Below are 25,202 nucleotides of genomic sequence, written 5' to 3' on the forward strand. Positions count from 1 at the left end.
GGTTACTTCTTATAACATTCTGTTTAATTTATAACATAGCGATTCTAAAGAAACTACAAACTAAAGCTGTCAGTGGATTTCCCTCCGAAATGTAGTCGAGTATGAAGTAGCATGAAGTACAAGTATCTCAAAACTGTACTTAAGTGCTTGAGTAAAAGTACTTTACATTCCACCGCTGAGCATCATGACACAGTCTGATAATTTAAATTTCTCCTGACTGTCAACAGCAACTGACCCAGACTTGGACAGACTGAGTCCAAACTGTAGCAGCAGTCAGTGGTTGTATAACGTCAACATGATGTGTTACACTCAGTGTTGCTTCACCTCAACTCACAGTATCACGTTGAATATGAATAATTAATTTCTGTCTCATTATTTTAACATATTACCTGCACATATTCTTCAACAGTGTGGCGTGAATACAGTATGTTTCCGATCTGAATCTGTCTCACACACACACACACACACACACACACACACAAACACACAAACACACACACACACACACACACACACACACACACACACACACACACAACTTTAATGGCCTCAGCTTCAGTTTCCCCTGCAGAGGAAAACCACATCCATCACTCTTCCAACACAAACCACACACTGCTCTCTCACAACCACACACTCGAACTCACACACACACACACACACATGCAAACACTCTCACAGAGAAAGAGAGAGCTTGTAACAGTTAAGTGCTTGCTAGGCATCGTGCAGATGATGTATTCTCCATAGGGAAGCTTCTTCTCATAAAGGGACAGTTGGTGGAAGAAAAAAAAAACAATACAATGCAATTATTAGAGAGAGACTGTGTCTGTCTGTGTATCTATGTCTCTCTCCTCGGTCCAGTTTAACTACTCACTCCTCATTTCTGGATAATTGACTTACTATGAGACTCTCCCTGCTGTTTCCACAGCAATAACAATGAGCTTTTCCTCCTATTAAAGACTCAAGGCTGCTGTTAGCTCTGGCTGAAGGCCATGAGAACAAAATACTTTCACCTACTAAGGAAACTAAGGAAGACCTTGGGTTATTTGTATGTGCTTACATGTACATATGTACATAAACTGTGTGTGTGTGTGTGTGTGTGTGTGTCTCTCTCTCTCTCTCTCTCTCTCTTTTTTCCTCGTCCATCGCCACCATCTGACTCATTCAGCAGAAACCAATCAAATCAAAGCTTTGGTTTGGGGGTGATGACATCATCTGTGCTGTGCTCCTACCACATGGAGAGATGCCATCTGGACGGAGCTGACTCAGCACAACACACACACACACGCACGCACGCACGCACGCACGCACGCACGCACGCACGCACGCACGCACGCACACACACACACGGCAGAATCCCTTGGTATTGTAGCCTCAGATCAAACAGTACTGGTCTGAGTGAAAACAGACTGGAGGAAAAAACCAGTAAGGTGATTCTGATTCACTGGTTTGAAGGACCAGTTCACCCGAATTTATGGAAAAAAATGATTTTCTCTGGTGGGATTAAGTTTAGCGATATCTGTCCCTATATTTGTGTCTCTGCCTCCATACAATGGAATTGAATGGAATATCATGAGTAGAATAGAATATGTCCATGTGTACACAGCATTGTATCCTTGCATAAAATAATTCAGCGGCAACATCCCTTTCCAGAAACATCACCACATTTCCTCTGGATAATCCACAGACCTCGGTGTGAGGAGTTTTCACAAAGTCTATTTCTTTGGTTGAAAGCTGTTCTATAAAACCAAAATTATCACACCGCTTGATGCTTTTGTTGTAATTTGGGTGGACTAATCCTTTAAAGACCGTTGTTTGTAACTGTTGGACCCCTGTATGGAAAAGGATTTTTCACAATGCAGTACAAGCTCCAATCTGTGGTTTTTGGAGTAGAGAGCAGACGAGACATATTTTCTGTCTCAGTAATCTGTTTGGAAATGAGTCCTTATCAGACTCTTCACTTTGACTGCATTCTTGCATCAAATCGACTGAAACCATATTTCAGCAGAGACAGAACGTTGGACGGACAGTCGCAATCACCTAGATTGACATCAGATATTTTGTTGATGAGTTAATAACCTGCAGTACAAACCAAACATGACATTATATGCTTCCACTGGATGACACTCCCATTCCTCTGGTCAGGTGCCACAGAATTTCATGCATGTGTTGCGTAAATCCAACAACTGCTTCATCGTGTTTGTCTCATCAGTAATGGTGGTGGTTCCCCTGAGGTTCTGATAGCACGTCTATGCTTTTACCGGCAGCTGTACAGTAGTCTGCTGTTGATGAGATGGTCAGGTTTTACAAGCGAGTGCAGAAGCAGATACCAATTTAACCTAGACTGTACACAATATCACAGTTTAGCTTTTCAGAACGGAAACCATTATGCAAACATAGGTTATGGAACAAATGGCAGCGGGACAGAAGCTAGCTTGTAAATAGAGCGAAGGATCCATTAGCAAAACAAACTGAACTGTTTTCTGTGGCTAACTTTATGCCGTTACAGGTATATAGTATGAATGTTATGGATCTTTCATAAATTTTGCTCGGTTATTAAAATTTAATTTGATGGAAGTTCCATCTGTTTGCAATGAGTTTAGCCAAGGTTTCAAGACTTTGAGGAAAAGAAGTAAAAGATCATAAAGCTGTGTGTGTAACAGTCATGGAACTTCCCTGCCAGATATTCTCAGCCTATACAGCACCTGTAAATTTAATTACAATTAGACATATGAATACACACATGCACACACACACACACACACTTGTTTATCCTGGTGGGACACATACACACACATATGAACATGATTAACCAGAGAGGTCAGAGGTCGAGAGGAAGCCGGAGGTGCCTTCCTAAAGGAAAGACAGAGTTAAAGACAGAGAGGAACCAAATGTTAAAACATGGAACACGTGTTTGAGCTATCAGATGAAACTCTCCCTCTCTCTTTCTGACTCTCTCCCTCTCTCTCTGGATCGGCTTTCAGTCTCCAGACAGCAGCTGTCTGTAGAGAGGAAAAACTTAGACTGAGTGGTCAGACATGGAATGTGTGTGTGTGTGTGTGCGAGTGTGAGTGTGTGAAGAGCCTGGTGACAGTTAGGTACTTAGAGGCGCCGCATTCACACTAACAACAAACACATTTCTAATCTGTGACTAATATCATAAACGGCATTACACAAATCATCAGCATCTTTGATCATATCCACTCAGAATTTGTTTTAATGACTAATAAGTGATTTGAACCACTGATGGATGAAAGCAGGGTGGGGCCGCCGTGTAATGGGGTTTATCCACGGAGCTAAGCAGGGGCGTTTGCAAACCCTATTCGCCTTTTGTACATACAAGGTTAGGTGACTGTCAGAGCACCACCAATGAAAACGAGCCCATAGGTCATCTGAGCCAGCAGCTTATTACAACCAATAGTTCTGTTTTATTGTCAAGCAACCTGTAGTGACCTCATGTCAGAGGATAAGGAAAAACAATCCATACGGTCGTCTAGGTTGGAGGATTTCTTTTCAACGCTTAGATGGACATGAAACTTTTCTGGTTGACTCATCGCTCAAACAATAAGACAATTTGTGGGTGGAGAAATCAAAGACACAATACTCTGTCAGCAACAACTTTAAAAAACAATTCATCTACAAGTCACCAGAGAGGATTGTGGGAGGAAACTGCCAGACAAAGAAAGCTTCAAATTCTGCGTCTATGCTACCAATCCTGGGTTCATGTCATACTGGAATTACCGTAATTACCAGTCTCCATCTTCTAAACAGCGTTAACACACAAGTCATGATTTTCCTGAAAGCTCAGAAGTGAATAATATGGAAATGCCTGAAAACCCAGCAGACACAGATGTAACACATCTGCCTTTAGTCCTCTGTTCAATACAAGTAAACCTCATTTCACGGGACACAGTGTTATTATTAATCAACAACTGTCCATCCAAGAACACATTGTGATCACAATGGACTGGATCACAGTGTGATTACAATCCAAACTACACTTGGTTCCTTAAGCTGGTAATCAGTACATAAAATTGTGGTGGTAGCTCAGTTCAGAAATCTGTTGAAGCCAAAAGTCAACACGTCACTTCTTCAAGCCTCAGCAAAGCCATGAAAGTGAATTCGCTGCCTGACAACTTGACGCTTGATGTTACTATTTGAGGAGATGTCGTGCAGCAGCAGTCAGAACTAAAATTTGAATGTTCCTAGAATATTTGATGGGCTGAGGCAGTTAAGACACAAATTAAACAGAAAATAACTGATGGGTTGAATTTGGCACTTCACCCAACCCTACCTGTCGGCGGGCAAGATGAGCACATGCTCTCTACGTCTGTCCAAGTTTTGTCTCAGTAATAAGGTTTTTATTCCCTCTGAATGATGAGCATCACTGGAAGAGGAACAGTGAGACTAAATTCTCAGATCATGGATGAAAAGCCCGAAAGATCAGATGATAATTGTGCCCTGAATTGAGGAATATTAAGGATTAATGTTTCCACTCTCGTTCTCTCTGTTCTATTAATACTCTACAGTAAGCCAGGTTCTGTTCGCTCAATTACAGCCTGACACAAATGTTCCTGTGTGTGTGTGTGTGTGTGTGTGTGTGTGTGTGTGTGTGTGTGTGTGTGTGTGTGTGTGTGTGTGTAGCCTACTCAAAAGATGAATAAGCTTTAATTAGTGCTTGGTTCAAAGACAGAAAGATAAAAACAATGACAGGAGAAGGCAGAAACACTGCCAAAGAGTGGAGGACGGATGAAAACGTAGAAAACGAATAAAGTAAATGAACAAACAAAAAGAAAACACTTTGAAAAAGAACCACAAAGAGCAAACGAATAAAAGGGAAGAGTGTTGTGAATCAGTCCCAGCTGCTTCATTCATTCGATCTGCACGGAAACTATGAACAGAACTTTGAAAATGAATGAAATTCAGGATTTACATGCACACACAACTGCAGTGTGACTCCCCTGCAAAGAGCTACTTGTGGCTGTACTGGAGTGTCTTCCAACAGTCTATGAAACACACATACACACACACACACACACACAAACTCACTGACTCAGGCCAAACCACAGCATACTAAATCTTCATGTGTCTGAGAGGTTCAAAGTTTTAGGCTGAGCTGAAGTTAAACTGAGGACAACAAGAAGTCAGTAAAACAGGAAACCAGATAGTTTATAAGCCTCAAAGCAAACAGACGTATAATAAAACCAGTCAGTCAAAAAGTCTGTAAACAAAGTCAGCTAACCTGCCAACGAGCATATCAGTCAGTAAACCAATCAACCTGTAAATCAATCAGTCCATCAGTCAGTCCATAGCATCGTTTGGAGCTTATCATCTCTTCATTTAAAAGTACAGCTCAGATTTGCAGACACAGAGAGAAACTCTTTAAGAGTTACCCACCAGTACTGATATTATGAATGGATACTAGCTTTGGGTGGGAGTTCTGTGTTCAGTGAGTGGTCAAAACCAAATGAGTCACTCCAGACATAACAAAAACATTTACAGCCAAAAGATTAAAATAAACTTCAAGGCCACAATAAAAAAAACTCTGCATTTTCTTTGCAATCAATCCTTTAATTGGGAATTCCTTGTTGTATTTATAGACTGGAGCCAAGTTTTGATATTAAAAGACAACTTTTGGCTGGTCCAAAACAGCGACTTCCAGTGTGAACCAATATACTTGCTGTCAATCAAACGGCCTGTGCATAGCCTGAGCTGGAAGCTGGAACCAGAGACGTTATTCCATCTGGGATTTTGGTCAGTACAGTATTTTGGTGGAGCTTAAAAGTTGCCTCGTCCTGGTAGGGGGCAGAATAGGTTTGTGGTCAACTGTTTCTGTAACTTTCCAAAACTATGAATGCCTTCCAGGAGAGACCGTCCACATTTGAGTGATATCTCACACTGCTGTTTAAATGGCTTTGGCAGCTTGTTTTGGCTTTCAAAGCATTATCATGAGTATTCTTACTGACGTGCAGCTGCGTCAGGAATTTGAAGTTTGATATAGAACAATCTTCTTCATGATAGCCTGGCTGTGCTGCTATCCACAGTAAGCAAGGCCATTGCAAAAAAAAAAAATCAATGAAAAAAAAGTTACAATGATTTCAGTAGCGCTTTGATCTTTTTGGCCATTTCTGATTTTCCTTTTCATCGGAAGGGAACAAGAAAAGTTTTCTGAACCTGTCAGCTCAGAGATTGATGTCCCGCTTAATAAAAACAGCATTATGATGAACTGGAAACAGACATACTCAGATTTCCCCTCCAAATCCCATGGATTTGTGAGACACGCAAGTGGAAAATTGACAATAAATTGAAGGAGCTGTTGAAGCAGTACTCTGACATTTAGGGAAATTAGTTCATTTGTCTAATCGAGATTCAGATGAGTAAATTGTGACTAATTTCATCTCTGTGCCTGAGGTGAAGTTACTGCAATCACATCATGTAATTTTCCTCTGGACAGCTGTGAGCACACTGCTGCTTCCATGCTATGGCTGGGAAACAAGATTCTACATATTGTTCATTATTGTCTTCATATCACCAATAAAACATAATGTAGAGAAACTGTTTAGACCAGTGATCACATTTGACTAAGAACACGTTTTTCTTAGACCTCATTTGCTCTCTCTCTTTCTCTCTCTCTCACACACACATGTAAACACACAGTAGTTTCCTTGTTTACTAAGGGCAGCCAATAAAGTGTTTTACTGCTGTGTAGTACAGGATGAGAGGCTAATTACTGACTGCAGTGAACTAATGAACAGCACTGATGTTAGGACACGGAGAGAGCCGTAAATTAGACCAAACCAAACCAAACTAAACATATCAGAGCTGAGGAGACACAACTTGAAACCACGTGATGGTTTCTAAACACCGTGATCTGCAGTTGGATTTATTGTATTCAGGTTACTTTTAAAGACAAGAGGTCTTAAGATTTATTATGTTGTAGCGTATACAGTGCATAAAACAATCACAAATGCCAATCACAAGAGTCCAAGGTGATGTCTTTGTGTTGGTTATTTTGCTTGACAACATAAAAAAATAATAAAATAATGACCAGAACCAGAGAAAAGCAGCAAAGCCTCAGATCTGACAGGCTGAAATCAGCAAATGACTGAAAGGATAAATCAATGACCCAATTTGTCATTTTCTCTCCATCGAACGATCAATTAAGTGAAAATCGCTTCAGCAGTAAAACGTAGAGAACATGAAATGAATCCATGTGATATTGTTCTGCTTCAGAAAGAGCGAGACAAAAGAATCAATAACAGATGAAGAGAGCTCAATAACACAGAGCACAGGTTTGACTGACTCTCTCTCAGGATTGTTATCTGCTCTGTGACAGCTCAGCCAGCCACGGGGGAGCCATCTCTATCAGCTTCAAACACACCCACACACACACACACACACACACACACACACACACACACACACCCACACACACCCACACACACACACACACACACACACTCAAACAAAGGGTGGTGAGTAATTACTCAGGGTCAAGCTGACTGATGCTCTCCAAGGAAGCCCTATTAAGTGTGTGTGTGTGTATATGTGTGTGGACAGCTCTCCTCAGCCTGTGATTGGCCAAGCATGGACCCCGGGGATGCCAGGGTAACAAAGAAAACTCTACTCCGATTGGATGATTGGACCACAGGCTGGATGAGAGCCTCTCAAGGGACTCAAGGTGAAGCAGGCAGATTGGTAATCTTCATTCTTGCACCTTCAGTTTGAGGGTCGTTCAGGCTGAGAGATGGAACCTCAGTCGGTAAAAAGACAACTATTTAAAATTTTACCGGTAAAAGCTTCATTGTTTGTCAACCAGTTTCCTCAAAGCTCGGTAGCAGTATCCATTAACAAACAGGTTGTGTTTCCCTGGCTTGTTGGGACAAACGGCACTGATACACCTGCAGCTTTCACAGGTGTTGCAGCAACAAAACACACAGCTTCCCATATTTTTAAATGAGTACTGTTGATGGACTGCTGAATTGCAACAAGTCTGTCCAACAAAAATATGAAACTAGCAAAAGTCTTGGCTCAGCTGCGCCTGAAAACTTCATCAGCGAATAAAATTTGTCCATACTGCTTCAGGGGGTTTGGAGACATGCCCACAACAACACACACTGTCTGCTCTGTAAACTGACAGTAGATAAAGATTGCTGTAGGTTTTTTTTTTTGGGGGGGGGGTTCCTTTAAAGCCTGGTCTCTGCATGTCTCAAGTGAACTCAGCAAACAAGTTGCATGTTTCTATTCAAAGTTAATCTGAAGAAGACAGGTCATATCAGGTCATCTCAGCCAGAGGGAATAAAATCACCCCAGTGGATGGACCAAGGCTTTTGTAATAATATTCAGAATGTATTTTAAGTGCACATTAGAAGAAATGAAATGTAATATTGAGACCTGAGCTTGATGTGGGTGGAAATTACTTATTTATTTCAGCAGAGGGGTTTCTCCTTTGACTTCAGTATAGTTGGAATGATTCATGAGGCCAGTATCTAGCAGTGCAGTCTATAACACATCTGTAAAACCATGGTCCTTAAAACCTGCATTCACATGAAGTCTTTTATTTGTTCATCGTGTAAGATGATAATCTCACTATGACCGATTCCACACATTCAGTTACAATAAACTGCTTTTGGGATCTGACAGGGTTGTTTCTTATTCACTGTCTATTTTAGAAAAGATGTGTAAACACAGAAAAATCCTTTTGGCATTGAAAGCACATTCTGAATCACAGTAAGAGTAATTTCTACTATTTCCATTTTGCTTAACAGTCTGATTATCTGTGGCTTTTAGCAGCTCTGTGCCGCTCTGTCAATCAGGATAAAAGCTTCCTGTCTCTGTCTCACACACACACACACACACACACACACACACACACACACACACAGACACACACACAGACAAAGGCAAACACCTGCCCACAGCAGTTAATAACATCAAGGTCTATTAGCTAGCACCACTAATCAGCTAGTAACACACACACTCACATACATGTCTGTAAAATGTCTTTGTGATCGATTATAGCCAAAACGGATGCTCATTACAGTCACACACACACACACACATACACACACACACACACACACATACACACACAGCCACATGCACACACCATATGGCTGCAGCTGTTCAAAGACTAGAAAGCTTTTAAGGAAGGAGGAGACAAAAGGCGGAGGAGGAGAGGAAATCCTCTCTTTGTATTTATCTATTTAACACTCTTTCTCTGTCTCTCTCTCAGTCCCTCTACCTCTCTCTCTCCCTCTCTTGTCCCCTGGTGGGTAATAAGGTCTAATCCACTTAAGCTGCCTCTCTCTCCCTCTCTCTCTGTTCCTGTCTGTCACCCCAACATCCCACACACACAATCACACATATAAACACACATACACACATAGACACACACACACTTCATTCTTCACACCCACCTGCCACTGTTCTTGACACTGGGTGTGTGAGTGGGGGACAAAGAGAGAGGTGGAGGGAGGGAATCCCTGCCTCTCTCCTCAGCAGCAGCAGCATCTTATTGTTCCTGACGACAGCAGGGGTGAGAGACCCCCCCCCCCCCCCCCCCCCCCCCTCACTCACACACACACACACTTCAATAATTGATGTGTAGCTCCTCCCTCCACGTTTCCTCATCATGACTCAGGACTGAGGCTTTATTTAAAGGAACAGGACTAAGACTAAAAACCAAGGTAAGATCAGCGCTGATCCTACAAGCATCACCTGTACTGTCACCACCTGACGCAGTTTGATCCAAAGACTTGTCCAGAATGATTACAAACACATAAATGAGCCAAACCTCTGCACTGGGTGCCATGTTATCATGAATATGGGCACTGTTTTGAGATACACCATCCTGCTGCCACCAATATTCACCGACAAATCTGTGGCTGAAAACAGTCCCTTACAAATACACTATTTTCTCGTAGGGAAAGTAGAGTGAGACATGGACTAAAACGCTGCTGGGTTTAGTCTTTTCACTGGACTTGTTAAAAATATGAAAAATGTAGAATATCACCATCAACAAGATCTGTGTAGATCTGAGGCTCATTAACTGGGAGTGAGTACAAGTCTAGTGAGTAATTTCTGCTCGATTTCAGTTTTTGCTTGTTTACAGAGCCGGTACAAACTGATTGAAATGTGAAGGAGTAATGTAACAGGGCACGAATCCGATAATAGAGACATTTTGATGCTGTTGCAAATTATTTTGCACGTCTCTGCTTCAAGAGACGTGACAAAGCACAGAGTTTTAATCTGTTCTACTCTTTGTCTGGTGAAGGGACAATAACAAACTGAAGGTTAGAACAATATCAAAAGTCCTGACTGCAAGAATATGTCCTAAGAATTACATTCTTACTTAAAGGGACACTTAGACTAAGAGAACTGTATTAGTATGTACAGTCGTATGCTGGTCATGAGTTTTAAGTCAGATTCTGGATGTGACATTTACATGCAAGACAAAGAAACCCAGTTATTCATTTGCCTGAATCTTCTATTCTGACATTTTTCAGGTTTATGATCCGCATGTTTTGACTCTTCAGACACTCTCTGTCATTTCTGTACCAGCGGGAGTCGGAGAATAAACCCTGCATTTACTGATGCATTCACTGCTCTGCTGGATTTGCCTTCACCTTGACAAAAATAACTAAAGACAAAAGCAATGACAGTGTACCCTCCACGTTTCTGTTACCAGATTTTACTTTCATCCCACTGTGGAGATCCTTACTGTATTTTACTGACTAACTGTCAAACTCCTGGATAAGGTGTTGCCACAATATTCAAGTTTCTATCAAAGTATTCCAGATAACATATTTGGGTTTTTCTAACCTGAACTAAAGGTTAATCCTGGTTTCAGAAACCAGAGTACGACTATTACTGCAGCTGCTGCTTCTACTACTACAACTGCTACTACAACTGCCTCTGCTCTTAGATACCACACTAGTGCAATGACCAATAATACTCTGGTCAAGCTCAGAGCTCTAACAGATTGGACAAAGCCTATGTGGATTCTGTGGATGCACCAGCTGCATTCACAGTTAACCGACAGATCATACGAGTCGGAGGATTAGCTTTGCACCAAAGCTGCTTTAAGAAATTACATTTTAATAACATGATATTCCCAGATGGTGCTGGCATGTCTCTGCTCTGCATTACATACATTGCATGGTGGTTTAATGCTTACTTTATGGTAAATGAACAATGTAGAAGCCATAAAGTCCAAGAAACAGAAGAAAGAAAAAAGTGTTTCTTGGAAAAGCGTTTGTCAGAAACTTGTATACAAGTGCCCCTAAAAGAGATATGAAAATAAAGCTGTACATATGTTGAAACTATATGCATTCACAGAGATAAGGGGTCTTTCTTGTAAGAGAGCCAAACTTAGGTGCAACGGACATTTGCTGCCTCTGATGGAGTCTGGATTTCTGCTCATTACTAATAGATGGGAGTTGAAACATTAGCTGAAGAATGGCATTTCATTCTGCTTTACCTCCGTCAGTGACTTTCTGCTGGAGGCCCAAAGTGAAGAGAAATCTGGAGTGATCTTAGCAGACCTCTGTAGCCTGCTCTTCATCTGACTGAGGCTAGCAAGGCTACATTAGCCTCTTGTACCATAACACACCCAAATCTCCAGCTGAACTGCTGCTGGTGGGGCATTGTGGGTAATGTAGGCACCAGATTATGACAAGGAAGGGGACAGTGTGAAATAAAAGACAATGGCTCTGGTTCAGCTGCACAGATTTTGAATAATACAGGAGCACAAACCCAAATCAGGTACATTCATCTGTTTTGTTTGCTGAAGCGAGGTGCTGCTTCTTGTCTGTCGGCCACATACTCACACTCTCTCCTGTCACACACTCAGGTCAGGATAAAATCATTTTCTCTGAGAGCATTTTTCAGACTTTACTTTCAGACTGTAACAGGTGTAATACTTGGTCGTGTGACAGGTTTTCTCCCTGATTCGTTTATGCAGTGAAGACATGAACTCGTTTTCAGTCGTCGTGAATTTACTTCGTCGGTTGCACCAAAGCACGTTACATGAGCCTTCAGAAATGTCTGCAGGTTAAACTGAGTTCACAACAGCCTCATTAAGCAGTTTAAGCAGCAACATTAAGCCTATAAACTACCCATAATTCACTCCCTGTAGAAGACTGTGTTCCACTCGTACTCTCCACATTCAAAAAGAACATCTCAAGTTGTGAACACACATTTGTCTTTTCAAACCCAGTTTCCAGAAAAAAGAAATACTGTCTTATATTTGGGCAAATATAAGATTTCCCATTAAATGTTGATCTTTCGCTGGTGATACCATGTTTCTCTCCGGCAGGAGGAACCCTCACTGTACTAACTCATGTTTGGTCAAACTCTCATCAGTGATATCTCATCTTTAGATGATTTGTAAAGACGATCACTGCATTTATTGTATTTTTTTCAATACTGTTTTCACAGTTTCCCATAAAACCTTCAAAGACCAACTCCTGCCTTCACATCTTATTGGCAGCGTTAAGCTCCGCTGTATAGCTGTTCACTTAACATGCACAGTCAGTGCAGAAGATGTTCAGTAGCCTGACTGTGGTGAAATGAGACTGTTAATATGTATTCATGGCAGCATAAGATCAGAGGTATCTGTGTAAGAGCTGGCAGTACTGGTGGATTAGTATGAGTCCACGCTGACAGTGTGATCTCATTAAGCTTTATTCAAACAACAGCCTTTATCATCAGCTTTAATCCCTCTGCATAAACTCAGTAATTGATTTTAATGACACCTCTGATGAGCGTCTGATGAGACGCGAGCCCGTCCGAACTGCAGCTCTGAGCAATATGAAACACAACTAAACAAAATCAAACGTCATAATCACAGTTCATCCAAACCCCTCCACCCCTATCTCTCTCTGAGTTTGACTGCTCATGTTACAGGTTCCTTTAGGCTGTGTGACCCTAACCCTAACAATAACCTCCACACAGTGAGGTGAGGTATGCAGATTATATATTTTGGGGAAAATATGTCTGTCATCTAATCTAAAATTCTCTGTCATCTAATCCATGGTTGTCCAAGAAGAGTTGAATCGAGGGCAAAAGAGGGAAAAACAGAGCAGACACAGTGAGACAACTCCTCCTCCTGGGTGCGTCTCACTGGTCCCCCAATATTTTTCCAAGAATTCACGTCTTTGTGGCCTCGATGTGATGAATTGATGTATTACATCAATGTGAATAACTCTCCTTGAAGGCTCTGACGGTGTTCCGCTCTGCTGTGCATATGAAAAGTAGCTGTTTGAAGAATGAAAAAAGAGACAGAAGTTAAAACCCTTATCGGATTGTTGGGTTGGGGTCGACGATTCAAAAAGCACTTTGTTTGAAGCATACTGAAAGCTTGAGGGTGGAATAAAGTTTTCTACACAGGATGAAATCCCCAGGCTGATCTGCAGAAGGGACTACGTTTGATCGTGTAGTCACGTTATGGCTCACAGAAACACTCTACAACCGAAGTGATAAGATGAAATTTTACAGGTAGGTTCTACTGCTCTTTGGTAAAACTAGGAAGCAGCATCTGTCAAAGACAAAATCACGTATCAGCGACATCTTTACACTTCAAACCCAGTCGCTTTCCTCACCGTTAAATGCCTTCCATCGGTTTTGTGGTTGCCTTTGCTAAATATCACCATGGCTACAGACATTTCATGTAGCTTTCAGCAGATTAGCTGAGAGAATAAACTCTAATTACCTGTTCACGCACACAGTGAGTGCTCACTTCACTCCTCACTGCTGGAAAATGAAGAACACACACTGGGATTCAATCAAACAGTAACCAAACGTAGGACAGTAAACCAGTTAAAACAACGCATCAACTTTGAATTTGAAGCGAGAAGTTGGGTCTTTGTAATTGGATTCCACAGAGAAGATTTATACGAACCAGCATTCAGCGAGAATCTGGTGCTGCTTTCAGCTCTCACACGCTGCCTTCAGCTCTCAGTCATGACGCCACTTGGTGTGAGGACAGTTTTAATCTCCCAGCATGCCTGGGTGAGGAGCCGCTGTGCTTCATCTGTTTCCAACATGACACCGACCAGAATGACATAACCAGCTTCTACTTGTTAAGTCTGCTTTTCTAATACAATAAGAAAAATAGTGATTTATGATTATTCTGGTAGCTTAGCAACAGCAGCAGCTATTGACAGACAGCTGGCGTCAGTAGTCTGATAAACACTCAGACCCTGCACTCTGATTGCATGTGTGTAGGTATGAATGCCTGCGTGTTACTTCCTGTTTCTGTCTGATAATTTGGGATCCTATTTATAAACGGCTGATTAGCATAACATTGAGCAGCGGCGCCGCCTGCACTTTCCTGTGAGAGAGTGTGTATTTGTGTGTGTTTTAAGGCTTCAGCCTGGCAGATGATGAGCACTTGTACATTCATGACTCTTTTTTAATTTCTCTTTGTCAGATGTGAGGATTCTGGGTGTCTAATCTCCGTGTAATATTTCTATTTTCACTCAGTACTTCCCCCATTTCCTATAGACACAGAATCCAAGTAGATAAACTACTTCAACTTCAAAACGTACTGAATACCTCAGCCAAACGCGGTGAAAGAAAACCGAAATTAAACACAAAAGAAACACAAGTGAAATAAATTTGAGAGGAACTCTTCAAGCTTATGCATAAATCATGGAAATTCCACAAAGACTGAACAGTTTTATCATCAGCCATCAGTCTGTTAGCTGAATATCCTGCAGCTCTGACTGAACATCATGGCTGATTAAGTCAAGCTGGACGCAGTGTTCCCTTCTAGTTTAACTGGTGCTGACAGTCAATAAATAAAATCATACAGTTTCTGGTGCTGAAGGATTCTATCTTACCCTGTTTTCTGATAGTTGCTGCCCTTCCTTGTCGCTGAGATTACTTCAAACAAGTTTCACTTTCAGGGCTGGAACTGGTAAATGAGCTGTAGATATTGCATGTGTGAGCCAACAATAAAAAAAAAAGTGGTGTGCTGTAATCTCACTCTTAGGAAGTTCTCTCTCCTCCAGCCCTCTCTGCAGAGTTTACAGTCCTTGTTGCCCTTGTCTCTCCATCTACAAACAAAAATCCATGCTTCTAATATAACACTTCTTGTGATGCTTTCATGCACTAACAGTAGATTACCTGTCATACCTGTCAACACTGATAAAATCTGTGTATGTTGTTTGAAATAGCCTTCACATGTGGGGCGTCGGCTCCCAGCTTTTATAGCACTGTACATTTTTACCTCAAACATAGGAGTAACTCTAACAGGTTGTTGTTATATCTGTGGATCCATTCGTCAACATTATCAAAGTCAAGAGTCTAATGAGCTTGATTCAATGTTTGGATGCTTCATTTGTTTCCTAATAGAGGTACGTTTCCTAAACATGTGCATTTCACCTCATATTATTTTACACTGTATTTTACACCCACGGGGGGAAGTAAAGAGCAAAACAGCTGCATGCTAAACAGCTATATGACTTTATTTTTATTTATTTTATTTTTTTGTGAGGCGCCGAATCCTGCTGGAACTGTAAATAACACAAATGTGATTAAACACTCGCAGAAGCAACATGCAAGTGAAAGCTGACATGAGAAATTAACATGAGATGAGATGAGAGGACAAAATTGTGCTGCACAAGAACGAAGCGCCGAGGAGAGAAATCAGCATGAGGCTCACACGCGTCTCCTGTCTCATTACTAAGTCTGACAGCGTCCTGGACAGACTGAATTCAGCTTTGCAGAAAGCGGCGCTGCACATGGAAGAATCCATCATGGCAGCAAAGGAGAACATGTTACGTGCATGTCAAACTGAAGAGTCAGGTTGTTTTGACTTCATGAGACAATGTCAGAAACATGTAAATCGATTTCTGATTGGCTCATTAACAGACTGGTGTCAGTGGCGGCAGATTCTCAGTGATGTGAAAATGGTTTTAGGAATGACGGTGCAGAGCCGTCTCTAATGTCCTCTGTATCAGGATCAAAGAGACATTCAGCCGAGCAGGACAGACGCCTGCCTGCTTCACTCTCACAGCTGTTCACGCTCAGTGGTGCACTGGGACTCATACTTTACTTCGCTCTTACAATTGTTTTACCTTTGACCAGATTTGAATGAATCAGACCTTTTTTTTTTTTTTTTTTGCAGGACAATGTCTCATTGTTTGTACTGATGAGTCAACCAGAGGATTTCCATGTCCATCTACTGGAAACGCTCCAACTGACAGTCATCTAATATTATGGGAAAAATGAAGAGGAGAAGATCACACATAGAGCCCTGTTACTCCAGACAATACGCTCACAGTATCTCACAGAGAGGGAGTGTTTAGTGTGTGTTTGATTTAATAAACTACCTTGGCAGGATTGTTCATAATAAAGTTATTGAACTGAATTACACTGACAGAGAGAGAGAGAGAGAGAGAGAGAGAGTCAGGGTGTGTCCCCCTCCAGCACTGCTGCATATTCTCTGTGTGTGTGTGTGTGTGTGTGTGTGTGTGTGTGTGTGTAGTCTAAATAACACACCACCAATATGTCGCCACTTTCCTAAACTGGAAAAAAAAAATATCATTGCTGTTATTTCCCTGTTTTCCTGCTCTCTGTCAAACACACACACTTGAATCCACATAAGCCTGAGATAACACTACATCACTGTGACTGGACTTGTGTCCATGACTGAAGGTATCCAACACACACACACACACACACACACACACACACACACACACACACACACACACACAGCTTCCAACACATGAAACCTAACTGAAAACCTCCAATGACTCAAGCACTCAAGCGAAAATTAGAACTGTAACTTCCAATTTTCATTATATATTAATCCATCGACTCTTTTGATTATGATGAATCAATTATTCCTTTGGATTTCAAAATGGCAGAAATTTGTTTAAAAAAAAAAAAAGACAGAAAACATCCGTCACAAGTTCAGTGCAAGGTCAAGTAGGAAAATTCTTTGTTTTGTCCAAACTATGATCCAAAATTCAAAGATATTCAGTCTACAGTGATACATGACAAAGAAAAGCAGCACATTCTCACATTTAATCTGCAGGAACTAGAGAAGAATTGATGTTTTATTTGTAGCTGCCGGTGAATTTTCTGCTGCCTGACCAACGGATGAACCGACCGGTCACTTCAGGAACTGTAAAAACACAGAAGATCATCTGATATTCAGCTTCCACAGAGTGAGGAGCTGCTGCTGTGTGTAAGTGTGATCCTGGGGACCGTTGGTCAGACGGTATGAGCTGTGTGAAGACGTCACTTTGGAAACCAGAGTGAAATATTAATTAACTTAATAGAAGAATCAATGATGGGAGAGAATTGCCAGCTGCAGCCCCTGTTGTGTGTTTGGCCATTAGGCTCTGCTGGAAGTGTCAGACACACACTCTTGTAAACAAACCACACACACACACACACACACACACAATCTCCATTATCACACCCTGCACACAACCATCTGAACACTTTCTCTCACCTTCTGACCATTTGGGATCAGTTTAGTCTGAATGATCAGTCACATTTCGTTTTCCTTTTTCTCTAAACACATCGGTGTAAGACACACACACACACCATGACACACACACATAAACACACACACACACAGACAGACACAAACAACCACACACCATGGTTATTAAAGCCCGAGCAGGCATATTAAACAGACATCTTGAGCTTCTCGGCTGCTCATCTGCTGTGATTCCTGTTTAATTCTTCCTCTTTCCTTTGTAGAGACCATCAGCATCAGACACACGAGCTCACACGACTGCCTACTCGCACACGCACACAAAAGCGCGCACACACTCAAACACAATTACACTGTAAATGCATTTAAAATAAAATAAAAAAACCTCCAAATAGCGGCGCTGGGAGCAGCGTTGAACATTATCTGGAGCTGGATTTGAACGCTTCCCTGCCTGCTTTCCATCGGGCAGAGCCTGTGTGAAAGCACACACCAGGTTTCTGGTGATTTTCTGCACATTTCTGCTGATGTTCACTTGGTTTCATGCGCTTGTTCAGGCGGCTCCCGGTGACATTCGGCACAGTTAGGATGCTTTTGTGGCACATTTCGGTGATCTGCCGCGGCTCTGCCCGGTCTTCCTACCTGTTTTGTAGAAGGCATCAGTGTCGGGGTCGCTGGGCGCCTCCTCGGCCGCTTCTGCAGGGTTCATGCCGGAATCCGGTTCAATAAAATCCACCGACAAAGAAAGACAGAAATAAAACCCTCCGCTCCGGAAAATCCTCGCGTCTTTATTCCTTACATGTCCTCCGTTTACCCCCCTCTCCCTTCATCCTCTTCTCTGCGTTTCTTTCTTTCTGTCGCCCTCTCGGTTTGTTTGGTGTTTCAGGGCTGGCTTCGTTTCTCTCTATTGTTCCCGATCCAACCTCCCTCTGCTGCTGTCCGCCAGGGTCTCTCTACCTCCCTCCCTCTCCCCCCGTACCTCCCCTCCCATCGTCTCTCTCTCTCTCTCGCTCTCTCTCGCTCTCTCTCCCAATTCAATTCATTGACCTTTATTAGCAAGAACTAATGTGTGTTTTTCATCATGTATAAATCACTGTCAAACAGAAATAACCACAATTTATAATAATGATAATAACTGTTCCTATTTTTACTGTCATTATTGTTAGTTAGATCTAAAAAGCGTCGCTGTGTGAAGTAAATGCTGCAAATTTCAATGTCTTCATATTATCTTAACAGATCTTCTGTTCGAGAAATTTGTTGTGGATACTGGGGACCCCCTGAGAATCATTCTTGTGATTTTATTTCCATTCTTTCTGCCATGACAAGATACTTTGGAAACCAACCACCAATCTCTTTTGTTCATAATTCTGAGTTTGTGGTTTGTAGACATTTGGGAATGTTGTTAACAATGAGTGTCTGACCCAGAGTCTTGGTATCAGTTACAGAAAAAAATATAGATGTGAAAGTTTTGCACAAATCTGATTCAGGAGATATTCACATCACTTTTTTTCCAGGATTCAATGGATGCATTTGCATAAATGTCTGGCACTTCAGCCTCACGAAAAAAAAAAAAAAGATGCTTTGGAGGACATTCAGGACGGAAGTAATATGGCAGAAAATGATTGTGTTGCACCTCAGATGACATTTCATCAAGAGGCTTTTGAAGTGATTCATCCACTGGGGGTCACGAACAGAAACAGAACATTCTCACCAAGCTGTAGCCTTGCTGATATAAAGACTCGGACAGTGTTTGGCTCAAAGTAATTTAACTGCAACATACTGAAATGTACTAATGTCCAGAAAGGACAGCTTTTCCTGCACATTCACTAAAAACACAACACTCTCACACCTATGCCAGGTGTTTAATTCATTCCTGTGTTTCTGTTTGAATACAGGTGCAGATACCACTGATAAGGACCATGATGAAAAGTAGGATCCATTAAGGCTCAGTCTCAACACTCTCGTAAACTCTGCTTTAGTAACTGGAATTTTTCAGAAAAAACAAAAAAGCTTAAATAAATTGATTTTATGTCACCTGCTCAGGATGAATACTGGTAATGATTTTGCAGTGTCTTTGCCGGATACAGGCAAATATTTGCTAACACATTAGGCCAGACAAATGTGTATGTGAGTCTGTCAGCTTGCTGTGCCTCCCAAAAAAGAGGCATAGCCACAAATGTAGAACGTGGCGTTGATTTTCCCTGCAGTTTGGTAGAACAGGACCTATTTCCATTATGTTTAGTTGATAACGAACAGACTATTCTGCTCTCTTCACCTACTTGTCTTAGTAAAGCTGTTTCATTGTAGGTGTATCAGTGTATGAGGTGTGGTAGGTGACATTTCAGACATCAAGTAACTCGTGCTCTTCTCCGCTTCCAGCTTTAGTACAGGCCAGGAAGAGGCTGCCTGTGTGTTGGCCTTCGTCCAGATGTTTAACATGTTCCTTTCACTCCCACTCACCTTTCTCCTCTGGTCTTCCTGCCAGTCTGAGCCGCTCCTCCTCTCACTTAACCCATCACCTCATCAGCATGGAAGCCATGTGCAAGCTGCCCCAGTGTCTGCATCCTCTCACTGTGTGTTACTGCCACCTAGTGGGAAATATTGCACATAACAGATAGGTCATTGTATATTATTATCATGATTTTTTTTTGTCACACTTGACAGCCCCAGAGAGCCCCATTAAATTCTTGCTCAAGTCAGTTTTAATGGACAATTTCAGCCTTTTCCTAATAATAGACTGCTGCCATGCTTGCTGACTTGTTCAGTGACACTGAGGACTGGCTGTAGTCACTCAGGACAGATGATCACTTTAAACGAAGCAGCTCTTTTCCTCTTTGCTTTTCTATTTTGTAGTAAAATTGGATAGTTTTGACACAATCCTTTCTCATCTAAAAGATGTTTTAGACATGAATTCAGAGGAAGGATCCAAGATTCAGAAACAGTCCACATGAACTGATTATCTTGAACGTTCGCAGTCTCTGGAAGAATGTCATAAAACTTAATGTTTAATTTTTTACTATCTTGCCTCTCTTTTATTGCTGCTGCCCTCTGCTCCCCCGCCCGTTTCCAGTCCTTGCACATTAAAAGGACTTTACCGAATGGGTGCTACAAGTGTAGAAAATATGTACTGTAACACTACGATGAGTCGTGCTTTATTACCTGATATGGTCACATTATATTTTCTTAAGCTTTCCAACTCTGCATTCAGGTTTTTCAGGTTTGAAAAGGGCAGAATTCAGACAAAGTAGTGATTTGGTTGATGTACTCAACAGACTGGAGGTGAGTTGGATTTTTGCTTTACAGACCATCTCTCCTCAGGGAAAACAAGCAGAACTTTTAAACATTGTTAGTATGGCTGTTAAACAGATCCCACAGATCTTCCCCCTACAAAACCACTTTGAAAACCACTGTACTACCTAGAGTGAACAACAGGGGGCGACCACTGATTCCATCAATATTACTTCAGAAACAGGTTTACAGACTCTGTGTCCAGTGCAGATAGTGGAGGAAAAACAAAATGTATGTCAGGAGAATGTGTGTGTCCTTCGTCTGTGATCACCTGCCTCTGGTTGTTTTTCACTGTTTCTTTAACCGCATATCTTAGAGCACCTACCGAGACGCAGCGTGCACCCGCACAGGTGTTTTCACTTACCTGATTAAACCCCTCTGCAGGCCTGTGTGGGTGTGTGTGTGTATGGTTGACATCTTCAGTCCTCACTCTCCTGTTAGTTTTGTTGCACCTGTTTCATGAGCTCATGTAATTCCCAGCATAGCTCCACCCAGCTTCAGCCGCAGCGGAGGTCCAATCGGCAGGAATAAGAGAAAAGGCCTGTGAGGGTGTGCAGGGTTTCATGGTTCACTGATGTTGTACCACGACAATATTATCACACAACGACTACAAAGCCCACCACTAAGACAAGACTGGAGCCATCTTTGCTGTTTACTGGATTAATAGAAATAAAAGCAAAGGTGTAATAATAATATATAATAATGACAGCAGGATGACACTGAACATGAAATGAAAACACTCCAGTAAGGTACAACTGACTCTCAACAGTAATTGGACTTAGTTACAGTCCAGGACTGGTGCTGTCCACACCCACAGCTTTTTAATTAAGACATCTTGGTTTATGTGTTCCTTCATGCAGGATGTGTTTTTCTCTGGCCCTCTTTGGAAGCTCTTTTTCTCGGTTCTGTTTGACGTCCCATGAAAACCACAGCGCGGCCGTGACAGGCTCAGAGGGGGGAAGCAGATGTACTGGGGTGATGATTCACTTATCCCAGGCAGCAGTCCCTTCTCCCTCTGTACTTCAGAGGGACTCTAATTGGCTAGTTATTATCTAAATATGTCTGCAGTCGGTGTAGCCCACTCGGCCTGACAAATCTCCACACTGAATCTTATATCTGTGACAGTGTCCCTCAGGCACACTTAGTCCCATTGTTCTTGCTTTTGCCTTGTTAGATTAGAATGACTCAAGATGTGTCTTTGCATAAACAAGGAGAGCTTCAGTGCCTCCAAACCCCCACCTCCCCTCCAACCACCACTCAGCCTCACCCTGGAAATATGCTCCTACGCCCTCAGGAGACTCAAAGCGACATTTCCACTGCCTCTTTCTGACATTCGTCTCAAAACCTTCGTATTCGTTTCTGCTATTATTGGCTTTAACTTGAAAATAATAATGCGAGATTAAGTTTCCCATGGCTATGTGAAATGCACATCTTGGCTAGCTAATAATAGGGTTATACTGTTTGTGCACTCCGCATCCCTCTGCCCTCTTTTCCTGCCATCAATAGTGAGTGATTTTTCCCTTTATTTTGAGGATTGATTTTAAATATTTTAGCAGAAGTGATGCAAGTCAATAAGCCTTACCCCATACTGCATTTAAAGAAAACAAGATATCACTTTTTTTTTCAGGGTCACTGATGACAGAGATCTTTTTAATAAAAAAAAGATTTCTCAACATTGTGAGAAAGAAACAGAGCATCTATGATCATTTTTACAATTTTCTTGTGAATCACAGAATTGACCTTAATGGAAAAAACTCTGACACAATAGTCGATGTATATTTTGATGTAGGTCCAGAGCAAAAGTCGGACTATGAACGTTCAGAGGTTTGTGATTATTAAAATGAAAATAAAATCATTAAAGCAGGTTGTGAAACCTTGGTGGAAGTATGTTATCAAACAACAGATCTTCTTCTAAAAACAACACAGAAAATGGTTTAAATTTAAAGTTAAAAATTAAAGGCCATACTGTGACTGCTCATCCTTTCTCACCTGTTCACAGTGCCACTGCTCACAAAGAGTTACAGGTAAATCTGTAGGCAGCATCTATAACTGCTGGGCTGACTCCGCCAACAATAGCTACAAGGATGCAAGAGTATGTTTGAAAGTAAGAGGCTCTTCAAGGAGCAGGAGTGATGCAACAGACTGACACGACATAACGCTTTTATTTCTCTTTTTTCAGTTATTTTTGGGGACGTTTTTTTGCCTTTATCATGACAGTGATAGTGAGAGGGGAGACAGGGAAGTTGGGGGAGACAGAGAGAGGGGAGCTGACATGCGGAAGGAACCAGCCTTCATGGTACATGTGGTATCCACCCTCCCTCTCAGCCTCATTCATCCATTTGCTCATCATTAACATCCATTCATCGTCTGTAATGTGCATACATCACCCATCTCTCCCTTTTTCGGGGGGTGTTATCCGGGGCCTATGATCTCCTCCTCCCCGGCCTTCAATCCTCAATCCTCCAACTTCCACTCCCACATTCGTCCCCCTTCATCACACCCATTCATCCATCCAATCCATCCAGTGTGAGCTGCAAACACCACAGAAGGGATGTCTGAAACAACATGTGTTTAAAGGTCATACTCTGAGCATCACTGTGGACTGGCAGCCACAGCAGGTTTGTTTTTTTTACAGGAATTACGTAGCCTTCTCAGAGTTAATGTGGTAATGATTTATTGATGTTAAAATGCTACACATAGCACCTTTACACGTCGGGGGGTCCAGAGTTAGAGGTCACCGACAAAGGTTGGACACCCCGGCTGTTTACTGTCCAAGTGAATACAAAACTGGAGGACTCAGAGAGGGAGACGTATGAATGGTCAGAGTTATATGATTGCAAGATGTTTGTGTTTTTTTTCTTTTTCCCACTGTGATTGAAGAAATCCTTTATTTCAAAGGAAGAAAATAATACATTTGAAACAAGCAGTCGAAGGACACGGGTCAAATCTGCAACATCTACACCTTGTCCTGTTAGCATGTTAAAGTTACTGTGGCTAAGCAAAAAGACAAAATTAAACTCTCCAACATTATAGCCTATTTAACAAGTCTCAGTATTATGGCACCATTTTCAGGCTGTCATAGAGTCCAGTGTTTTGTGATGAGACTACTATTTACAATTAAACAAAAAAAAAAAAGAAAAAGAAAAAGAAAAAAAAAGAATCAACAGAGGAGTTTGATAAGCATGTGTTTAAAAAATAGTGCTTGAAATGAGTGACTTGACGTAAAACTATGTACATACCTGTATTTGTCAAAGCTTGTTCGCCTTTATATACACATCTTTTTTCACATTGTTAATAAGTCACATCAATCATATTAAATATAGCAAACATTTCTGCTGTAGAAAAAAGAAAGGGAAACAAAGTCAATTCGAATGACATGTAACCACGTGTGTATCACATTTCAACATAAAACATATAGAAATAATATTAATACCCACAGTAATGACATTATTTGAATAATTAAATGGAAATCTCTTTTCAGCATCTTTTCTTGATGAAATAATTCTACTCTGCATCATTTTCCACTCATTTCACTATGTACAAGAAACATTCAGAACTGTATCCTTCCAGTAGAGATCTCTTTTTAATACTCACATTTGGTTTTTCGGTGTTTGCCATTCTGTAACTGCTCCAAGATCCCGGTTAGACCTGAAATTACTGACCTGATATAGCTCCAAGTTTTCTACCATTTAAAAGGAAAAGCCTGACATTGTTTGGGGAAATATATTCGTTTTCAAATTCAGAAAACAAATCAGGTGAGAAGATTGTTAAAAATTTTATATCTGTGCATCCAGTTAGTCTTTATAAACGTCTTCACTGCCTCTGACTCTGGGTGAGAAAACCAAAAAGATGATTTCCTAAGATGTCAGACTTTTTCTTTAAAAACTCGGGTTTGATTGTACGGTAAAGGATCTGGGTCTGGATTCACTGTAAAAAGATTTCACTGATTCAGCCACTGCTTAGTGAGAGAATGAAAAGTACATTTTCCTTTTTTTTTTTTTTTTTTTTACAAGAAAATGTTAATGAACACATCAACTTCAAAACAATCCAAAATGCTTACTTGCTGTAGGACATGAATAAATACAGAAAATTCAAATTAGGTGACTTCTTCTAATCAAGTCAGTTAAAATTTTAACAAAGACCAAAATAATAATAAAAAAGAAACAAAACTCATCCAGAGGTCCAAGATTATCAACATTATCAACAACAACAAAAAAATATAATAATTCAAGAAGAGAAAGATGAAATGATGACACTAACAGTTGTACAGGAGTGTTGGTGCTTGTGAGGACATTAACCCATCACCTGAAAGGTACCTAGGAGTAAAAAATGCAAACTGGTCCATCTTGCATCAGTAGATTCAAAGCTAAAAACAAAACAAAACAAAACAAAAAAAAAGCAAACAAACAGGGCCTGTTGTTTTTCTAAACCCAGTGTCCCTGACTACAGATCTGCATTA

The 25,202-nt window shown here is 41.2% G+C and overlaps 1 protein-coding gene across 1 annotated transcript in view; it reads right to left on the bottom strand.

The window, feature by feature from the left end:
* The window catches only part of kalrna (kalirin RhoGEF kinase a), a 113,512-nt gene extending 95,306 nt beyond the window's left edge, over window positions 1–18,206 (bottom strand). The window contains exon 1 of the mRNA XM_041058131.1: window positions 18,098–18,206. Within this exon, the coding sequence (XP_040914065.1) occupies window positions 18,098–18,164 (67 nt within the window). The 5' untranslated portion in view covers window positions 18,165–18,206. The remainder of the gene's footprint in view (window positions 1–18,097) is intronic.
* Between the last annotated feature and the right edge of the window lie 6,996 nt (window positions 18,207–25,202).

The sequence above is a fragment of the Toxotes jaculatrix genome, chromosome 15 (assembly GCF_017976425.1).
Source record: "Toxotes jaculatrix isolate fToxJac2 chromosome 15, fToxJac2.pri, whole genome shotgun sequence".
NCBI classification, from domain to species: Eukaryota; Metazoa; Chordata; class Actinopteri; family Toxotidae; genus Toxotes; species Toxotes jaculatrix.